Here is an 18,505-nt window from a genome sequence, read left to right on the forward strand (position 1 = left end):
CGACCAAGCGTACTGTGGCTTCTACTGCTAACTTCACATAGCTGGAGCAATGAACCCTCATAAAGTTCAATTTCCCAACTGTGATCCAGACCAGGAAATTAGAATATGGGCCAATTGTTGCTATTAAAATAAGCACCATGTAAAGCAGACCCACTCTACAGTTTTTGAACAAAACTGGATGGAGACAAACATGTGATCATGAATTAAATGACTTTTTCAGCCTGTAGTGAAGGTTTTATCTCCATCTCACATTAAATCTTCTGTATAGAAGTTGAATTCAGAACCGGCTTGAGGTTAAAGCTTCCTGCTGCCGTACTGTTTCTCTCTGGTTCCTCAATCCTGACTATGCTGGAGGATCACCTGAGCTAATATTTCTAACCTGGGTTTAAAAGAGCAGGTTCCTGGTTTGTAGAAAGAAGGAAATACTCTGCAGCAGACCCTCAGAATCCTGACATGGTACTCTATTCACTCTTTCTTGTTGCTGTGTTTCTGTCAGTGTCCACCATGTCGCAGTTTGACTCGGGTCTTGGTGGAATCGTATCGAACCGTCAAAGAGTCGGGTCAGAAGTTTGAGATTGTGTTCGTCAGCGCTGACCGGTGAGAGTCACTGTCCCAGATGTTTTGGGGTTTTTTTCTACCCATATATCTCCTTCCGTCTCCTTGATAAGACGGGTATTTAAGTCGACGTGTTGTTCTCCTCTCCAACAGGTCGGAGGAGTCTTTCAAGCAGTACTTCAGTGAGATGCCGTGGTTGGCGGTGCCGTATTCAGACGAGGCCCGGCGATCACGACTCAACAGACTGTATGGAATACAAGGTATTCATCGGCCGGTTCCTTCTTAACCTTTCCCCAGACGTTTAAGCAAACACAAGAGATTTTTTTTTCTTTCCTGGCTGCCATGTGTAGTTAGGCCTCACGCTGGAACACTGGCACAATGGCTGACAGCTCTTGGTGCTGCGCAGACGAACCGCAGCACAGATTGCCCTGCAGCCTGAGGAATGTGGGCCGATTATCAAGTTTGCCATCTCGTTCGCTGCGGAAACGCTGCTCCTCTCCCTCCCCTGCCGAGCCTTTTCTCCCGACTCCCTCCTCTTGTGCACGACCAGAGCACTGTGGATGGAGTTGGTGAGCACTCACTATCCGCCTGTCCTGCAGAGAATGCGAGGAATGCACAGAGGAAGAGTCAATATTGCCCCCCCCCTCCCTCCTGCAGTTCACCCCTGCTGACTGCAGTCAGACTGAAACACACCGACTCATGCACACTGCTGGCCGCCTGATTGTGTCTGTTTCTGATAAGACGGGTAATAAGCCAAGGGGCTTGTAGCAGGGAGGACGGTGGGATACAGTAACATGTAGATAAAGTCAAACAAACGACTAAGCAGAGGGTGAAAAACGCATTCTTTATCCGAGTCGATGTACCAAGAAACTCTAAAACTTTCAGCCATGTGGCTTCGATTTCTCCTCGTCGCACACGTCATTTTAAATAAATGATTCCTCCCCATGATGAAATCTCCCCCTCCGAGCTTCTACTTATGCTTCATATCAGTCTCACATAAAATGTACCGACTGATGCACTGCATGTCATCGTCTTGGTGTGCTACTGTCAGATCCTCATCTTTTATACATCTTTTTCCCCAACTAGTTGTTGTGCAGTTGAACCTTGACAGAGACCACACACTCACACCGACAATTGTTTTGAAGTTACCATTTATCCACAAACCAATGTTTTTGGACTGTGGGAGAAAACCGGTGTCCCTGTAGAAAACCTACAATAGCACAGGGATAACATGCAAAATCCACACTTAAAACCCAAACGGGATTTTTGTAGTCAAACTAGAGTACGAACCAGTTTTAAATGTGTGCCAAAAAAAAAAAATCATACTGAGAAAGGCCTCAATGCTCTCTGGCGCCCCCCCCCCCCCCCCCCCCCCCCCAGGAGAAGGCTGGCCCCACACATTGCAAACTGCTCTTTTTGAAAAATATAAGCAAGAGATATTTTTGCAGTGTGAATAACACAGAAAATATATTCAGAGCAGTTGTAAGTACAAATTCAAAAATATGCACGAAGCTGGAAATCACAGGGAACAATTGAGTCATTTCCCTTGAATTTTTTATTTAAAAAAAATGTTCCCAGGTATTCCCACGCTGATCCTGCTGGACACGGAGGGTCACGTGATCACGCGACAGGGCCGTGTGGAGGTGCTGAACGACCCGGAGTGCCGGCTCTTCCCCTGGCACCCGCGGCCCGTGCTCGAGCTGAGCGAGTCCAACGCCGTGCAGCTCCACGAGGGGCCCTGCCTCGTCCTGTTTGTGGGTGAGCAGCTCCAGGGGTTCATAATGCAGCGCAGCGCCACACAGGGCTCCGCCTGAATGAAGTGGCATTTACAGCAGAACACATTGAATGTCAGACTCTGCGGAGAATTCTTAAAGAGTCGAGAGGTCCGGAGGTCTGTGGAGACGGCTCCTTGTTCTCGTACAACAGCTTAAAGTGATGTTGTGTTTGGGTTTGGAAACTGATGAAGAGGAAGTTTAGATTTGAATGCAGGTCTGAGGCCACGACATTATTAAGCAGATGCAGAGGAATGAATGAAGGAGTTTATTTGGATTTTCTTCATGTGCATACAAAATAAAACATTCAAATATATATTAAACATTTTGATGACATGTAAAAAAAAAACGAGGATGACCCAAAAAGTCATAAATGAGACTTATTTCCATTGTGGTCCTCATAGAATAAATAAATAATATAAATAATGATGACAAACCCATAGAAAATATGAAATAGTGACATTATACTGAACAATTAAAAACACAATATTGTACAAAAGTACGGTATAAATTTAGGAAAATAGATAAATACAAGTTCTACCTATACAAATCTATTGCACAAAATTGTTTATCACAAATGTATATATGGATCCCAACGTAAGTTATCACAGACCGATAAATCATAAAAAAAAGAATTCAACACAATGAAATCAGAAATATAAACTATGCATCACAATTTAGTTAAAAGGTATATGGGAATAATTACGTGGTTTGTATGGATTCCAATAAAAACCTTTTGACTTGTTATAACACAGTGATGACGCTCCAAGCGTGAGACCACCCTCGTGTTTTAAAAGTCAAACTGGATCACTAAACAAGATGGCGTCCATCTGTTCATCTTCTTTCATCTCATCACTCATCTGTCCGCCAGTCGTCTCTCCTCCTGCAGGGCTTCTACTTTCACTCATCTGTGCATTTCTTCCCCTCCCAGGTGGAATCTTTTAATTCTTTTAACGTCGTCCTGTGTCTCTCCTGTCTCTGGTTTGCTCAGACGCCGAGGAGGAAGGTGAACTGGAGCCGGCCAAGGAGCTGATCCAGCCAATAGCCGAGAAGCTCATGGTCAAGTACAAAGCCAAGGAGGAGGAGACGCCGCTGCTCTTCTTCGTGGCTGGAGAGGTAAGACCACTCCTGATTAGAGCAAAATGCCAATCCAGACGCCCAAGTTTGGATTATTTTTTCAGTTTTTTTATATCGTGTTGTGCCTCATCTGGGATTGTTTGTCAAAGAAGTTGTTTATATTTTTTGTATATCACCCAGTTATGAGTATATAGCTTTGACATGGTTTTGAAGAAACCCGAGACACTTTCAACACAAAACCTACTATAACCTGTAAACAACCTCACTTCATTTATTCTCTAATCATAATATGATGATGCACAATAAAGGATGTTGAAGATACACATTTTATGCTATTATCGATATTGTTCGCTATGTATATTAATTGGAATAAAAATAAAGAAGATTAGGTTAAAAAAGAAAGTATATATCTTGGAAAATGTGTATAAATTACATTTAAAAAAAAAAAAAAAGATGATGACAATGGAGTGAATATATATTCTAATAAAAACACAAGACTCAAACTTGTGTCTTCTGAAAGGCACATGTAAGAAAAAATAAAACCATCCATCATTGATGAAATGGACCAAAACTCTACTTTGAAAGGTTAAACTTTCAATAGTTGTGCAAATGTTTCTTAGAAAGCAGAGGTACTTCATTTATTTCACAGTTTAGTTTGACTGTTTTTTTGTGTGTATCGTGTTTCTTACCCTCTATTGTGCAAATGGAGAGAAGGTTGTCTTTGAAGAACAGGAGCCTCATTTATTAAACCTTGTGTAGGATTTCTACTAAAAACATTTGTGTGCCCAAAAGCTGAAAAGGGCATATGCACATCTGCACGCACTTTCCCTTTCAACACGCCCTCAACACGCCCACTTTCTACCATAAATGGTCAATGCAAAGCGCCTCGTCAATATTTCTGCATCTCATTCAGCCTGTTAATCGCCGGCATTTGGCGCTAAATCCTGAGAGAAAAGACAAAGACAAGGAATTTTATGGAGAGAGAAATAGTCACGAGGAGGTGGAGGTCAGGAGATGATATTATTTGGTGTCACAGTAGTGGAATCACTAATAAAGGAAAAAAACCATCGGCATGACGTCGTCGCCGCTGTAAATAGTGAGAGAGTCTAGGGTACTCGACGAAAAAACGATCTTTTTTCTCCCTGGCCTTCTCCCAAAAAACTTCTGTCCACACCTCACTCTGAACACGGCTCAACACGAGGCTTCAGGGCATGTAGTACACATGCCAGGCCTTTAGTGGCGCTGTGACTCACTAAACACAACAAAAAAAAGGAAAAAATAAGACCACATAGAAATTTAGAAGTAGACTTCTGCACATAAACACATAAACCACTCTATATAACTCTAGTTTTATAGGTCTATGGCCCCGCTCCGCCTGCTTCTTGCTTCTGCAGCTCGACCGGAGCTTGTAGTCCCTGATTGTTGTGGTTATTAGGTGACGTTGCGGACCGCGTTGGGGGGAGAGAGGGGCGATTACGACATCTTCTGTCCACGGATGATCGTCTCTGCCGACTTTGCCATCCACCCCGGGGGGTTGGACGGCACGAGCCGGGGTTTTAGAATTTACCCACTCTGAGACCCGTGTTCAAAAACCCGTCTTCGGGCTCCTAAAACACCGCCTCATGTGGATGATGGGCCAAAAACAGCTCGTTTAGGTTAACCGGTTTCCTGGTGTGGAAGGCCCCTAAAGCCCCGTTTCCACAGTGCCCCTTGGTGCCGGTCAGGTGGGGGTTGACTATCCGTAACCAGACCCGTATCAGTGCCGCGTTTCCATTACACGGGGAACGGTTTGAAATGTAGGCAGGGTTATGAACGGTTGCGTAATCACGCAGGATGTGACGCCATAACGGGAGGACATTTTCAAAAAAGTTTCCTGATTGCTGCAGAAGAACTGATTGGAAATGGCTGCTTGCTGGGAGAACAGCGGTTGACACGGACTAATGAGCAGACGGCAGTGTTGAAGCGCCTCCCCCTCATATCCGGCACGTTGTGCCTGGTACCCCAAGTGGAGGGGTAGCGAGAAATGGTTACCAATGGTACCGGTTGGTGACGGTTCTGAGTCAGTGGAAACACACAACAACCGGTTCCGACCTGACCCGTACCGGCACCAAGGGGCACTGTGGAAACGGGGCTTAAGAGAGATCAGTGACTGTAGAGGTGGAGAAGAGTCTGATCTGAAGGTGGAGGTCAGAGGAGAGTGACATCATGCGGGCAGCACCACTGGACATGCATCATGAAATCAAACATACTAGAACATCTTTCATGCAGACATGCGCAGCCTCCCCCAAATGTACACAAAATATTGGTTCAAGACGTTTGTGTACAACAACAAAATCCACTGATAACTTGAGGTACAGAATGGAAGGAACCCCTGAGCTTTCACTGCCAATCACTCAATAAATGAATGAATGAATCCAATCAATCAGGTGAAGAGAAGGAGAAACTCTGCTGTGCGGTAATGAGCAGTTTATCAGGCTTGGTGAGGAAACTTTGACCAGATTCAGGTTTGTATTACTTTAGTTCCTCTCTGAAGCGCTCTGAAAATTATACGTACTACAATTTTCATCCTATTATCTTTTTTAAATGTTCTTTCCATACCTGGCTTATTTTCAAGAAGACTCTGCTGGCTAAAATGTTTAAAAAGGCTAAAATTCTTATTTAAATGAATAAAACCCAGAACAGAAGACACTGAAAAGGGAGTTGTCAAAATCTTTGAAACTTTCAAGAATGGAGCAAAAACAGGTTAAAATGCCTAAAACGACCAAAACGGCTGAATCAGTTAAAACAGGCCAAAAATGTAAAGACTGAAAAAAACAAAATAATGGCTACAGATGCTAAAAAGGCAAAATGAATCCAAAATTAAGCCGTGACTGCACATTTAGCAAAACCACATAATTAACTTTATAAGCTGTGTAATCTTTTATCTTTCAACGTGTTTTGTGGCTCCAGAAGAATTTGATTTGGTGGAAAGTGACAGAAACGGCTCTTTTGAAAAGTAGAAAAATGAACTCATGAAAGCGTTGCGCTGTATCCAGTAATGTTTATTTAACCAAATGATTTTAGGTGAAACATTTCGGGTAACTCTGGTAAACACTGAACACACACATCAAGCAGAGACGACATCAACCACATGACTCACTTCCAGTTGTGTGTCTCTCTTTCATGTCTAATTTTGGTCAAATCAAGATAATGTCTGCCTCTTTTGAATCTAAGTCCTTCCAAAACAACGCTCACCATCTAATTACTGACCGTCCCCGTTAGCCAGTTGTTGATGCTCCGTTTGTTTACGGCCAGTTTGGACTGAAATCGTCTGCGTGCTACCGCCGATAATTACGCAGTGGAACAGATTGATGAGATTAAACACTTGTAGATCAGAAAACCAAAACATGAAGAAAGCTGAAGGTTGCCTCGGAGTTCTGTGATTCATTGTTAATGTGGAGAATAAATATTGGTTAAAACCTCTTTGAACTTGATATTCAATGATTGTAGCGGGGAATGCTGCGCGGTGGGGCTGCGCTTGGTCGTCTGGCGTCACATTGAGAACATCCCAGGGTTAGATCTACGCTTCGTGTGCGGAGAGCGATACAGATATAACATAAAACGTATGTTTTCAGTCTTTTCTGTCTTTGTTTTTACCAACAGAGGCATTAATATAAAACAGGTCAAAGGCGACAAAACATCACAAATTGAACTCATGTCGGAGATGAGATGATGAGTTGTGTTGGAAGTTTGAACTTGCATTGGCCATCGGGAACGGGCAGAGCGTTTTTCTTTTCCCGGCTGTAAAAAATACATCACTGTTCATCCTAGGTCACTGAAATGTTACAATTAATTAACTTATAAGGCGTCTAAATGGGAAGCGTCTATCTGGGACACCAAGGTCATAGTCGACTGGGTTTAGTTCGGCCTCCAGCAGACTTTGGGGGGAGAAGCACTACAGGAGATTGGAGAAGTTTGCAATACTTCAGCAGCAATGAAGATCATGTTTTATAACAGAAGTGTGTTGAAATGATGCAGGCCCCTGTAAAAACAACCAGGTTGCCCCTTTGCTGACCTCTGATTCAACCGTGTGCCTCAGTATTGAGTAGTAAAACCAGAGCGTACCCCCCCCCCCCGATCTCCTCCTGCATCTTCCCCATGTGGACGGACCGTGAAGTTTCCATAACTCCTGTTACGTCATGTTGTTTGGTTCCAACATTTGCAGAACCGGTGGAGTTAACAGCAGCAGCAGCCGACATCGTTACCAGATTAGCTGCCTCTCCTCACCTCCTCGGCTCCGGGCCCTCCAGCTCACCGTCTTCTGGGGGGGGGCTCAGGTTTCAGCCGAGGGTCTCACACATGTGCACACTATCAGACCGTTCCGCTCTCTTGTCGGGTTTAAAATGCCACCAGCATACGGGCGCAGAGCGAAATAGTTTAAGGTTTTCATCAGGACGTGACTTGGCATGAGAGTGTGTCAGGTTCAGCGTCTGCCTGCCAATTTTTTATCTTCATCCGACCTCAGACAAAGAAACGCTGTTGCAGCGCAGCTTGTAGTGATTCTGAAGCTTCTCGCAGTAGAACTTGCTATCTGTGTTTGCTTTATTTCCCTCGTCGCTCGACCCGATAGACCTACACCCACACAGCGCAGGTAGAATTTCCCGGACCAGCTATGGAATCGCAGCGTTTCATATCCAGATTGCGTTCGGCCCCGGATGTCATTTCCAGTGAAGCTCTCAGGCTCGAGGCCTGGACTCCCTCACCTTGGCCTGGGTTTTCCCCGGTAGTGGCGCACGCCGCTGCTGCCGCCGCCGCCAGGCCAGCTGCTGCGTTTCCTGTGTCCATGAGACAGCACTCTGCTGGCAGGCTGAGCCCAGGGACACCCGATCTTCTTACCCCACTAGAAAAAAAAAGAAGAAAAAACACACACATATGCTGCAGAGACGTTTACAGATTTATAAGAGCTCTTTTGTTCTTCCACTTCTGCTCTGCGCTGGATGCTGCATGCAGAATGAACTGTGGCGGTCTTATCCAGTCACATAAGAATTCAACAGATTTTTTTTGAGGCAGTGACTGTTGCCTGTGATTCTGCTCCTCAAAGCTTTGTTTAGACACACACACATGAATCAGGCAGTGGAGAACCGAGTGGCTGCTGCGACTTTGAGATTATAATGGGTTGCATAAACACTCCGAGGCTGCCTCGCCAGCAAATAGTCAAAGCTCAGCATGTTAGAAGATCCTTCCTTTTTTATTATGATCCTCTTTTAATAGGAAACCAGCTTGAGTTTAGATCAATTTTAACCTTTTTATAATCAGCAAACACCACAATTGTCACAGTGACATTTTCTGCATGTTATCAGAAAATACCTTACTTGATCTTGTTTACTTGGCAAAGCCAGCTGGAGCTGCTTAACATTCACTTGTTTTTGAATGAATGATAAATTCTATTCTATTCTATTCTATTATATGATACCCAGCTGATAATAAACCTGTTTCTCCTTTAGTTTCACAGTTCTATCTCATGCTTACAATAACAGTTCACAGAATCTTCACAGATGTTTTTGGTTTTGTCATATTTTTTACATTTCCCAGTTTTGCAGCTCCCCCATGTTTCTTTCTCATTCCCATAATTACAAGTTAACTGATAGCTGTATTTGGAGCATTTTGGATTATTTTGGATGTTTTAGTGAAGGATTTCAGATTTCAATGCAAAGTAGATTAAAAGGAACGTTGTCAATTATTGGCTGAGTTTCATAACAATGAAATAAATATTGAGATAAGATATTAGTGTCAACCATAACAGCCCCAATAAATGGACGATGTGAAGTCTACCGTTAAAATGAAACGTTAACTACATGAAAACTATCTATGTGGACTCTTTGTGAAGGAACTTCATGAGTCAAGATTGAAGATATAAGATTAAAGATGTGGCATACAAGTGAAGACGTATAATCTGAGGCATTAATTCCTCTGTGGGTACAATTTATGTTTCTGTTAGCTCCGACATGTGAGCTTATTTTATCTGTCACATCTCATCTGAAGTTCTTGGTTGAGAAATACACTTCTTGGTCAAAAAGGAGACAGACATCCTGCAGTCATCTCTTCTTTTGAGATTCTTTCTATGGGAGGTAAAAGCTTCACATTTTCATCACAACGTTTTGAGTCTCCTCCTCCTCGGGGTCTCTCTGTCCGGGATTATAACGTCATGATCCTTCTCTAACTCCTAAAACACACAGACTTTCCCTTTCATGGTGTCTGTCAGTAGATTTCTGATGCAGAATCTCCAAAATTGATTATGTGTTTGGTGTTAATAAGCAAACATGAAGCTTAACTATATGTCATCATTGTGGTTGTGTGCTTGTTGGCTGAAAGATAAAAATAAAGTGGTCAACAGACTGTTGACTTTCAGAAAGGATATTTGCTCAGGAAGATTTGAAGAGAAGAACTTAAACAAGCATTGATCGCATTGTTTTCATTGGAAGATAAATGCCACAAAGCCTTTTTCAGTTTAATTCAACTGGCTGTCGGCCCTGAATTTGCCAAATGTTTTCACGAGTAAGATTGGAGAATATCTATAATCTGACAGAAAGCTGGTCTGAGAGACGGACAGAGGCTCCGAGACCACTGTGAAGGTTTGTTATCGCCATCGGCAGGAGATTAATGTGATGGTCATCGCCTGTCAAATGCCACAGTGCATCAATAATCCCAATATGGCCGCCACGGCCCAGCGGGTCGCTCACGGTAAACACATGCATGGTGAGCCTTATCACAGCTGTGAGTGCGGGCCCTTTGTCTGTTTTGTTCTGAGCCAAGCCGCGGGGGGGGGGGGCGTACACCACCTCACGAGAAGCAGTTTACACAAGCAGAGAAGCCACACAAAAGAAGATGCATCACTTCCTGCGGAGGTGCAGACTGAGGCAGAGATTACATCTCCTCATATCTGAGCGACTGAGAAAGGCCACGGTGACAGATTGTAGAATTACTCGCTGCTTTGTGCTTTCTTTACACTCGCTGCCCAGATGATCTATGATCTATGCTCGGCGTGGCTGCAAAACACGCCTGCAAGGGAGGGCCTGTACATGTAGTGGGAGAATCTAGCAGTATTTCACTGCTAACAACACTGTCATCGGTGGCGGTTTACATCAGCGAGTATTAAGCGGTCGGTGCTTGGTGATTTGCAGGGTTAATGAAACGGGCTTCATTGAGAGGGCGACGGCTGCATACATGAGAACCACGCTGCAGCTCGTCTCTTCCATCTGCAAACGTCGAGGTCACAGATGTCATCTCGGCGGACTTGATCAGTAGCTGATCAATGGAAAGCCTGGAAGCTGATCGTGTGGCTTCATTCATTCAGAGGGAAGAACTGTGGATGTTTTGATAACAGAGAGGAGGAAGGAGCTGAGACGAGGGGAAGGCTCAGCTTTACTTGCTGCAGGAAATCCACCCAAAGTCTCTCTATCAGTGACTTTATGACTAAACTCTCTCTGGCACACAAATCAGTATCAATATTGAACATCAGGGCTGCAGCTCTCTGCTGTAGTGCCACCTGCTGGCCTCCTCAGGTAACATTTTTTTTTATTTGCAACCTAATCTTTTCCATATGAAACTGATCTCTAATCTCTGGGAGTCTTTGGTTCTGAGCCAGCAGGCTCAGCAGAGGGGAAATCAGGCCATCATGTCGTGAGGATGAGAAAATGTCTCCAATAACATGGAGATATTAGCCGTGCACGTCTGAGAGCGAACTGTGTGACCTTCGACAACACAAAGAGACGAAATGCGACGACAACAATGGATTTGTGTGGAGGCAGGAGTCGGGAGGCACTCCCAGCTGGAACTCCAGCTGAATTACGAAACTGATTTCTCATTCGGCCTCAATAATTGATGACCCTCTCAAGCGTGTTGGGAAGCTGCTGCCCGGCAGTGATTCATTCATGCTACCTGTGGCCACAGAGCTTCTAATCTGGACTTGTTAGGGGGTTAAAGGTGACACCGAGCCTCAGGCTGAACACGACTGAAGCTCCTTTTAAAGTAAATGTAGAGAAATCAAAGCGGAACGCGCACTGAAACCCAGCAGCAAGCTATTTTTAACAGGCTCCTTCACGAGCCAGTGCGCCGCTCCTTCTCCTGCCCACATATTCAAATCCTCTGCCACCAGACTCAAATCTGACGTGAAGGAGCTTTTGAAAACGGAGGCGTGTTGTTGGACCCCCACCTGGTTCCTTCCTGCGTTTCCTCTCAGCAGGACGTGTGACTGAGCTGCAGCTTTGCTGGTCTCTCTGGGCACGCCGCCTGCAGGAAAAGAGTTTTATATTCTCTTTCAAGAAGCGTGCATTAATAAAGATTGCGCGCAGACATTTCAGAATTTTACTAAACGCGGCGCAGTTCAAGTAGAGGCCGCTGCTGAAAAAGGTGTTGAGAAACATTGTATTTCAGAAGCTTCTCCAGTCGAACGTATCCGGCGTTTTGTCAAAGATATTCAGATGTCACTCAATTCCGTGCCAGTGTTGGAGGAGGAGAGGAGGTTCTCTTCACGGCTTGTCACCAGCATGTCACCGTCTCCTCCAGACATCACAAGGTGACATTTCTGCACCTTGACTTCAGTAGTTTGTTCAGGCTGTAAGTGGAGACGGGCGTTAAACCTGAAGGCTCAAGTCTCTATTTAAACTCTTGTAACACATCAACACTTGAAGCAACAGTTGCATACTTTTCCCATTTTAACTCTTTGCTGTGTGTTTATTGAGGGTAGTTTAATATTTTAAAGTCTGTATAGAACACTCTTAATATGTTGACATAGCATTTACCGACCAAAATCACACATTAAAGTATTTGTATCTTAAAGTCTGTGAATTGGATTAAATTCTCACTTGATGTCTGTTATGATTGATTACGTGTGTTTAGGCACTATCTTGTGATATAATGCATTTTATTTTGGCAAAAAAGGATTTAAGGCTTTCATAGTTATTGGATCATATTTCTTTTAGGGAAAATCATCAGATAAATTGACTGTAGAGGTTAAAAAAAAAAAAAAAAAAGGATTTTCTAGCAGCAGCATTATCTAAATCATATATTTATGAATATTATGATTGTCCATTTAATCGATTAATCCTGTGCAGGGTCATGAGGCGCCGGAGCCAATCCGGTCGAGGCTTTTCCTGACGGGGATAAAAGCTCAAATCATGTTGCATTGAGCTGGAAAGCAACACGCAAATAAAGTTCTCAACCAGTCTGAAAGAGAAACACACATGTTGTCCAGGGGTTAAACAAAACTGTTGAATTATACACAGATTCCTTCTTTTATTGAGGCCCAAAGCAGCCAAATGATTCATTAATTTAAGAGAAACCACAGCTGGTTAACAGATGTGCAGGAAGGTGAAATCATGCAGATAGAAAAACATTTGAACTGCACTACATTTTTTTTGGTTTTTTGTTTTTGTTTTTAAACTAGATTTTTCTAACAGTAGTATGAAGTTCACAGAGTGATGGATTGTAAATATGTCGAAAGGCTTTTTTTGGGGGCTTTTCCTAATGCCTTCCCTGTGGGACGCCAGAGAGCCTGAGTAGTTCTGAAGTGTGAAATAAATCCGAGGGGTTCAGGGGAAAGCTTCTCTCAACATGGTTTCTAATTATAAACTGTATATTTCTGCACAATCATAACATTTGCAGACTATAAAATAGAGCTACACTCGGTAGAGCGCACACTTTCGCCACATTTGTTCATAGAACCTAGTTAGCATTCCGAGGACGATAGCCGTTAGCTCATATCGAGGCTAACTTGGTAGCTCAGAGTTTGAGGATTCTTTCGGAAGCGGTTTGCCGTTAATGTCCCAAAATGTAATCGATTGGTCCTTGGATGATGACAAATCTTCCCTAAAAGATTTGATGTAATTCAAGCAAGTAGTTTTTTTGTGAAAAGTTGGTAAAATACATGCTAACCAATAAATAATTGAATACACGCAGACGAACACGTAACCTTCTCGCCCAACTTTCGTTGGCGAAGGTCATCAAGTGAAAGAGTACAAATCCCCTGAAAGCTGCTGCTTTAAATCATATTTGAATCAAGTCTGTGCTGAGTTCTATAGATGAGATTTCAGTATCATGTTCTCAAATTGTCACATCAGTCAGAAAGAAGTCCTCCAGGTTGAACCCCAGTGTTCTCCCACCATCCATCATACTTCAATCAGTTGTTACCGAAGATATAGTTCTATGTACTGTATGACGTATGATTTGTTAAATCCTGCTCAATGTAGTTCTTTTAATCCTAATACGGTTAAACACTTAATATAGGGACTTACTGTAAGCCAAAGTCTTATCAGATTAAAGCGTCACTAAGCTGACTGAGTATATAATGAATCTTACATGCAGAAGCTCAGAGTTGAGCCTGTTCTCTATTTACAAGCCCAATAATTCATGTGTTTGATTAACAGCTCCTCTGCAGATGAACCTTTATTCCTCTGTGTCACAAGTGGCGGCCAGGTGAACAGGGAACTGTAAATTAGCCAAATGTGTGTGTGACTCTGTCTGTGTTGGGATTCCCTTTAAATTTTCATGTCCACACACACACACACACACACACACACACACACACACACACACTCTGTGCTCTCTTCCCAGGATGACATGAGCGACTCACTGCGAGACTACACCAACCTCCCGGAGGCGGCGCCGCTGCTCACCATCCTGGACATGTCGGCTCGGGCCAAGTACGTCCGTGACGTGGAGGAGATCACGCCGGCCGTCGTGGAGCAATTCGTCAGCGACTTCCTGGCAGAAAAGCTCAAACCAGAGCCCATCTAAAGAGAACGTCCGCGCACAAACTGGGACGGCTATAAATGGGACTCACTCCATCAACCGACCCCGACCTTAATGCTCCACCCGTCACCTTTCCCAGCCCCTCTCTCTCTCTACGTCTCTCTCTTTCCAAACCTCCCTGCCTGACTGTTAGAGAGATGTTTCACTTTTTACTGACATTTAAACATTTTTTTAGACATGTTCCTCTTTTCATGGAGTCCTCTTTCTCCTGTGGTGCCTTGCATTGACTTATAGTCCATACAGTAATATATATGGAGATTATGTTGGGTTTTTTGTTTGTTTTTTGCCTCATGAGGTTTTTCCACACCATAACATTTTTAAATCGTAGAGAAAAACCAGAGAAGTTACCCAGTGGACCTACTTTTTCATCTTATTGTTTGCTTTTCCCTTTTGGCTGCAAGATCCTTGTTTCACTTTTGGTTTTTATGGTTTTTAAGTGATGTTACGAAAGAGTAAAATGCTTCTTTTTTTTCTTTTCCCTTCCCCCCCAGTTGTGTTTCACATGTAGTGCAGATGTGCTTCAACCTCAGTTGGATGTAGCTGTAAGCTTTTCTATTTAAATAAAACTGTATGAATGGTGCACATACAGGCTAAGAGCACGTGGTAACTTGCTTGTAACAGACCAATGACTGATGTTTTAAAGCGTGTGTGTGTGTCATATCTTGCCAGTTGTTAATGGTGGTTCTCATTTCAGTCATTATGAGGATTTTCTGTGAAGGTCCCTTGATGAAAAGGAGGCACAAAAACGGCATCTTGGAAAAGTGTTGAATGTTTAAATCCCCATTTTCTGTCACTTCACACTCAATTAAAAATTCACTGGTGAGCACAAAGTTTTTATTCCTGTTAAGTTTTCCACAATAAAGTCAGCCACTCCTTGAATTGTTAGACACTTGATGCTCAATGCTTGCTTTGTCAGGGTATGTTAAACTTATTACCCAGAGCAGTATGCAGATTGATTCATTTTGTGAATTTGCATAAAACCTTGAAAGGCACTCGCACATGTGGAAAAGTAATATTTCAACATGACAATGTTACTCGAGTATATTTCATAACTTATACCATCTTTTAAATGTAGTACATTTGAACATCATGACATGTCGTCGTCTTCTTTTGGGTTCAACAAGTTTGCATCCGTAAAGTTGCATTACTGCCATGTCATTTATAAATGATAGGAAAGTCTCAAGCTGACTAAACTTATACACATTACATAAAAGCACAATAACCTCCCCCCCCAAAAAAAACACACAAATAAGTCATATATTTAGATTATAAACTAAAGCCAACATGGTTATTTTCAGCCTGTGCTGAAGGTGGTGAAACTCCATCATGGAAGCTGTTGTATCTCTAACGAGCTTTTAGATTTATGTCGACACTGATGCACCTTCGTTTTGCTTTGAGTTTACATTCCTTCCAACCTTTTCCCCCCCCAGTTTTCTTGTGATCACATCAGTGATGATTTGAGGCAGAGCTATAAAGTTCCTTTCAGACGTGGATCGTAAATAAATGTTATCTAACCACTTATCTTGCATCCCTGCCAAAAACAGCTACTTGGCCAATAAAAGGATGAAGCTGTTGAGTTCCACATATTTGCAATGAAAAGGTGTTCAATAGATTTGCCTGCACTCAGCACATCATAATCTGTGCAGTTGAGTCCAGGTCAACCTTTGGCAGTTGTCAGAAATCCGATTGCTCGTTTTTGTTGCTTCATGGCTTCATTACAAGAACTTCAGAAGTTGGGGTTTTCATTTGATGCGGGAGATATTTCAAGCCAACAGTAGAATAGAAATACTTCAACACAGAGGGACATTCTTGACTAAAAAGATGTTATCCTCAATGGTCAGTGGGGTTATTTTATAGATGATCAATGCAAAACAAAATCTCCAAAGAGCAAAAGTTCAAATCCATATTTATTAATACTTCATAGCATATTAACTTAGTTACACCAGGCTGACTGCTAAAGGCCGAATCATGAACTCTGCCTCTCTGCTTCAGACACACGTTTCTTTCCAGATGTTTGCAGCATTTTCAACAGTTGCTTCCTGCCCTCAAACAGAAGGATGCCCGCTGCCATGGCTGAATTCAAACTGTCCACACCCGGAGCCACAGGAATAAAGAGTCTACAACCTTCAGATTTCTCCGCCAGCTGCAGCGCTTCAGGGCTCAGGCCATGCGTCTCCCCACCGATCACCAGAGCTGTGGGACTCTTAGCCCAGCTCTGGTGGTACAGCCTGGTCTCCACGCTGGGAGATGAAGGTCCCTCATCATCAGAATCAGACTCCGAATCCCAATCTTCACAGTCAACATATTTGCTTTTGCTGACCCAGCCATAGTCTCCTGCTTTGGAAGGTTTGTGAGCGTTCATTTCTGTTTCTGTGCTCTCGGGAACGGCACAGCAGCTGTCAGCCACGTGGACGGTCGCATGGTTTGGAAGGGAACTCGTGATGTTGTTCCAGTCCAGGCTGGGATAGATGGGAAGGCGGAAATGAGCACCCATAGCTGCACGGAGAACTTTAGGTTCCCAAGCGTCAACGCAACCTGTTGACCAATAGATAAAAGACAAATACTAGCCATGTTGCAGACAAGAGGTCTTAAATTAAGTTGGTAATATAAAAACGCACCTTTAGTGAGGAGGACGTTATGGCAGCCAGCGGCGACAGCACATCGCAGCATCGTCCCGAGGTTGCCCGGGTCTCGGACGTTGTCACAGATGAGAGACAGCGGCAATGACTGCTCTCGGTTTGCAAAGTTCAACTGTGACGGGTCAGGGCGAGCAAATATGGCTGCGGGGGAGAACGTCAAAATGACACACCATTCAAATCATCAGCGCAGCATCGTGAGAGAAAACCCCTGTGGGCCTCACCGATCACCCCCTGTGGAGCCGCAAGGTCGGACCACAGCTTGATGTCCTCAAACTTGACCTTGACCAGCGTGGCCCTCTTCAGCTTGTCTAAAGGTAGCTCTTGGAGCCGCTCCACTGTACTGAAGAATACCATCTGTGGATTGGCGCCGGCATCCAGGGCGTCACAGATCAAGCGACGTCCCTCCAACAGGACTTTACCCTGCTGCTCTCGAAATGTCCTGGAGCGAGCAATACTCACCAGCCTTCTGCAGAACAGACACGCGGAGGAAGAGGAACATTACATGTTTAAACCATTATTGTTATGAACATTAAGGTTAATGAGAAAATATTAATTTTTGGAGCCAAATCAGAACAACTCGGCAATTTGAACAGTAAAATGTATTGAAAATCCTTGAATTGTTATGTTTTACGACAACAGGCAAGGATTTCTTGACATGCAACGTGTACTTTGGTTCAGCACATGAGGAAAACAGAGGCGAACCAATTCTTCCCAGTAGTGTGATCTATACTAGAAACCAGAGGGGAAGGCAGCCCTCCAGGGCTCAGGGAGGTTTTAGTCCTTGAAAGTGAATGATCTGAGTCGTAGCGGACATGACTTAAGTCAATAATTTCTCATGATTTTTAGCTTTATGTAGCGACTAAAGCCAATAGAACAAGACAGTGAGATACCTGTGTGCGCCCTTGGCCCTGGTCTGTGCTGCGGGCTCCAGGCAGTGATGCTTACCCCAGCCTCTTATCTCCAGGAGAAGCCCTCTCAAAGTGCAAGCCGTCCAACTGAGTCTTTGTACCGGTAACCCGAGCCGGCTCTACAGCTGGTTTAAGGTCCCTCTTTGTCATAAAGAAGTCCCTTTCTTTTCGGGGATCTGGTGTAAACTTGACTTTCGCCTCCTTCTCCCTCTTGATTTTTGGCTGCTCTGGCTCAGACCTCGGGGTTTTGGTTTTCTCGGTTTCGGGGAACAACACTCGGACCGGCTTCCTCCTCAGTCCCCGCACAAACCGCCTGGACTCCACAAACACACTGCTGACTTTAGACATACAAACATTTCGCTGTGTGGAAACTAAGCATATCATGCCTCTCATGTAGGCCGCCATTTTGCACAGTTTCTTCTTCTCTTGTCTGTTACAGTGTGAATACTATAGACATAAACATGTCTATGGTGAATACTGCCAGTAGGTGACCGGGGGCGGTAATGCATGTTTCCGCTCAAAAAAGTTTCCTTTATTTTGAACTCAGTTTATAAATCAATGAATGGTTTATTTCGGTCACAGTTTATTTTGGATATAAACTGTAAACGCTTCGTATCAAAAATTTATTCAGTTGTTTAACATGTTTATAATATTTTAATTCAAAAACAAATTCAAACTCGCGTCTTTTCTGTATCATCGCGACATAAATTGAGACTACGTGTTGGACTGTACCATTAATTCGACTGGAGGGGTGACACTTTTCGTT

At 43.6% G+C, this 18,505-nt stretch overlaps 2 protein-coding genes across 2 annotated transcripts in view; one reads left to right on the forward strand and one right to left on the reverse strand.

The window, feature by feature from the left end:
- Positions 1-15,189, forward strand: part of nxn (nucleoredoxin) — a 74,496-nt gene extending 59,307 nt beyond the window's left edge. Inside the window, exons 4-8 of the mRNA XM_080460585.1 lie at positions 497-597; positions 709-815; positions 2,134-2,313; positions 3,319-3,443; positions 13,995-15,189. Of these exons, the coding sequence (XP_080316711.1) occupies positions 497-597; positions 709-815; positions 2,134-2,313; positions 3,319-3,443; positions 13,995-14,177 (696 nt within the window). The 3' untranslated portion in view covers positions 14,178-15,189. The remainder of the gene's footprint in view (positions 1-496; positions 598-708; positions 816-2,133; positions 2,314-3,318; positions 3,444-13,994) is intronic.
- On the reverse strand, positions 15,017-18,175 carry mrm3a (mitochondrial rRNA methyltransferase 3a). The gene is made up of 4 exons (XM_080460584.1): positions 17,777-18,175; positions 17,053-17,297; positions 16,811-16,972; positions 15,017-16,727 (listed from the first exon to the last, which is right to left on the reverse strand). The coding sequence occupies exons 1-4, from the start codon at positions 18,142-18,144 to the stop codon at positions 16,159-16,161; spliced, it is 1,344 nt and encodes a 447-aa protein (XP_080316710.1). The 5' UTR covers positions 18,145-18,175; the 3' UTR covers positions 15,017-16,158.
- Between the last annotated feature and the right edge of the window lie 330 nt (positions 18,176-18,505).

Source organism: Lipophrys pholis (genome assembly GCF_963383615.2).
Source record: "Lipophrys pholis genome assembly, chromosome: 3".
NCBI lineage: Eukaryota > Metazoa > Chordata > Actinopteri > Blenniiformes > Blenniidae > Lipophrys > Lipophrys pholis.

What these genes read in the sequence shown, in the direction of transcription:
- mrm3a (XM_080460584.1), bottom strand. Translation starts at nt 18,144, where the DNA reads ATGGCGGCCTACATGAGAGGCATGATATGCTTAGTTTCCACACAGCGA. An exon ending in CCTGGAGATAAGAGGCTGGG is followed by an intron (nt 17,298 to 17,776) that starts GTAAGCATCACT and finishes TCTGTTCTGCAG; the next exon opens with AAGGCTGGTGAGTATTGCTC. An exon ending in GGCTCCACAGGGGGTGATCG is followed by an intron (nt 16,973 to 17,052) that starts GTGAGGCCCACA and finishes TCTCCCCCGCAG; the next exon opens with CCATATTTGCTCGCCCTGAC.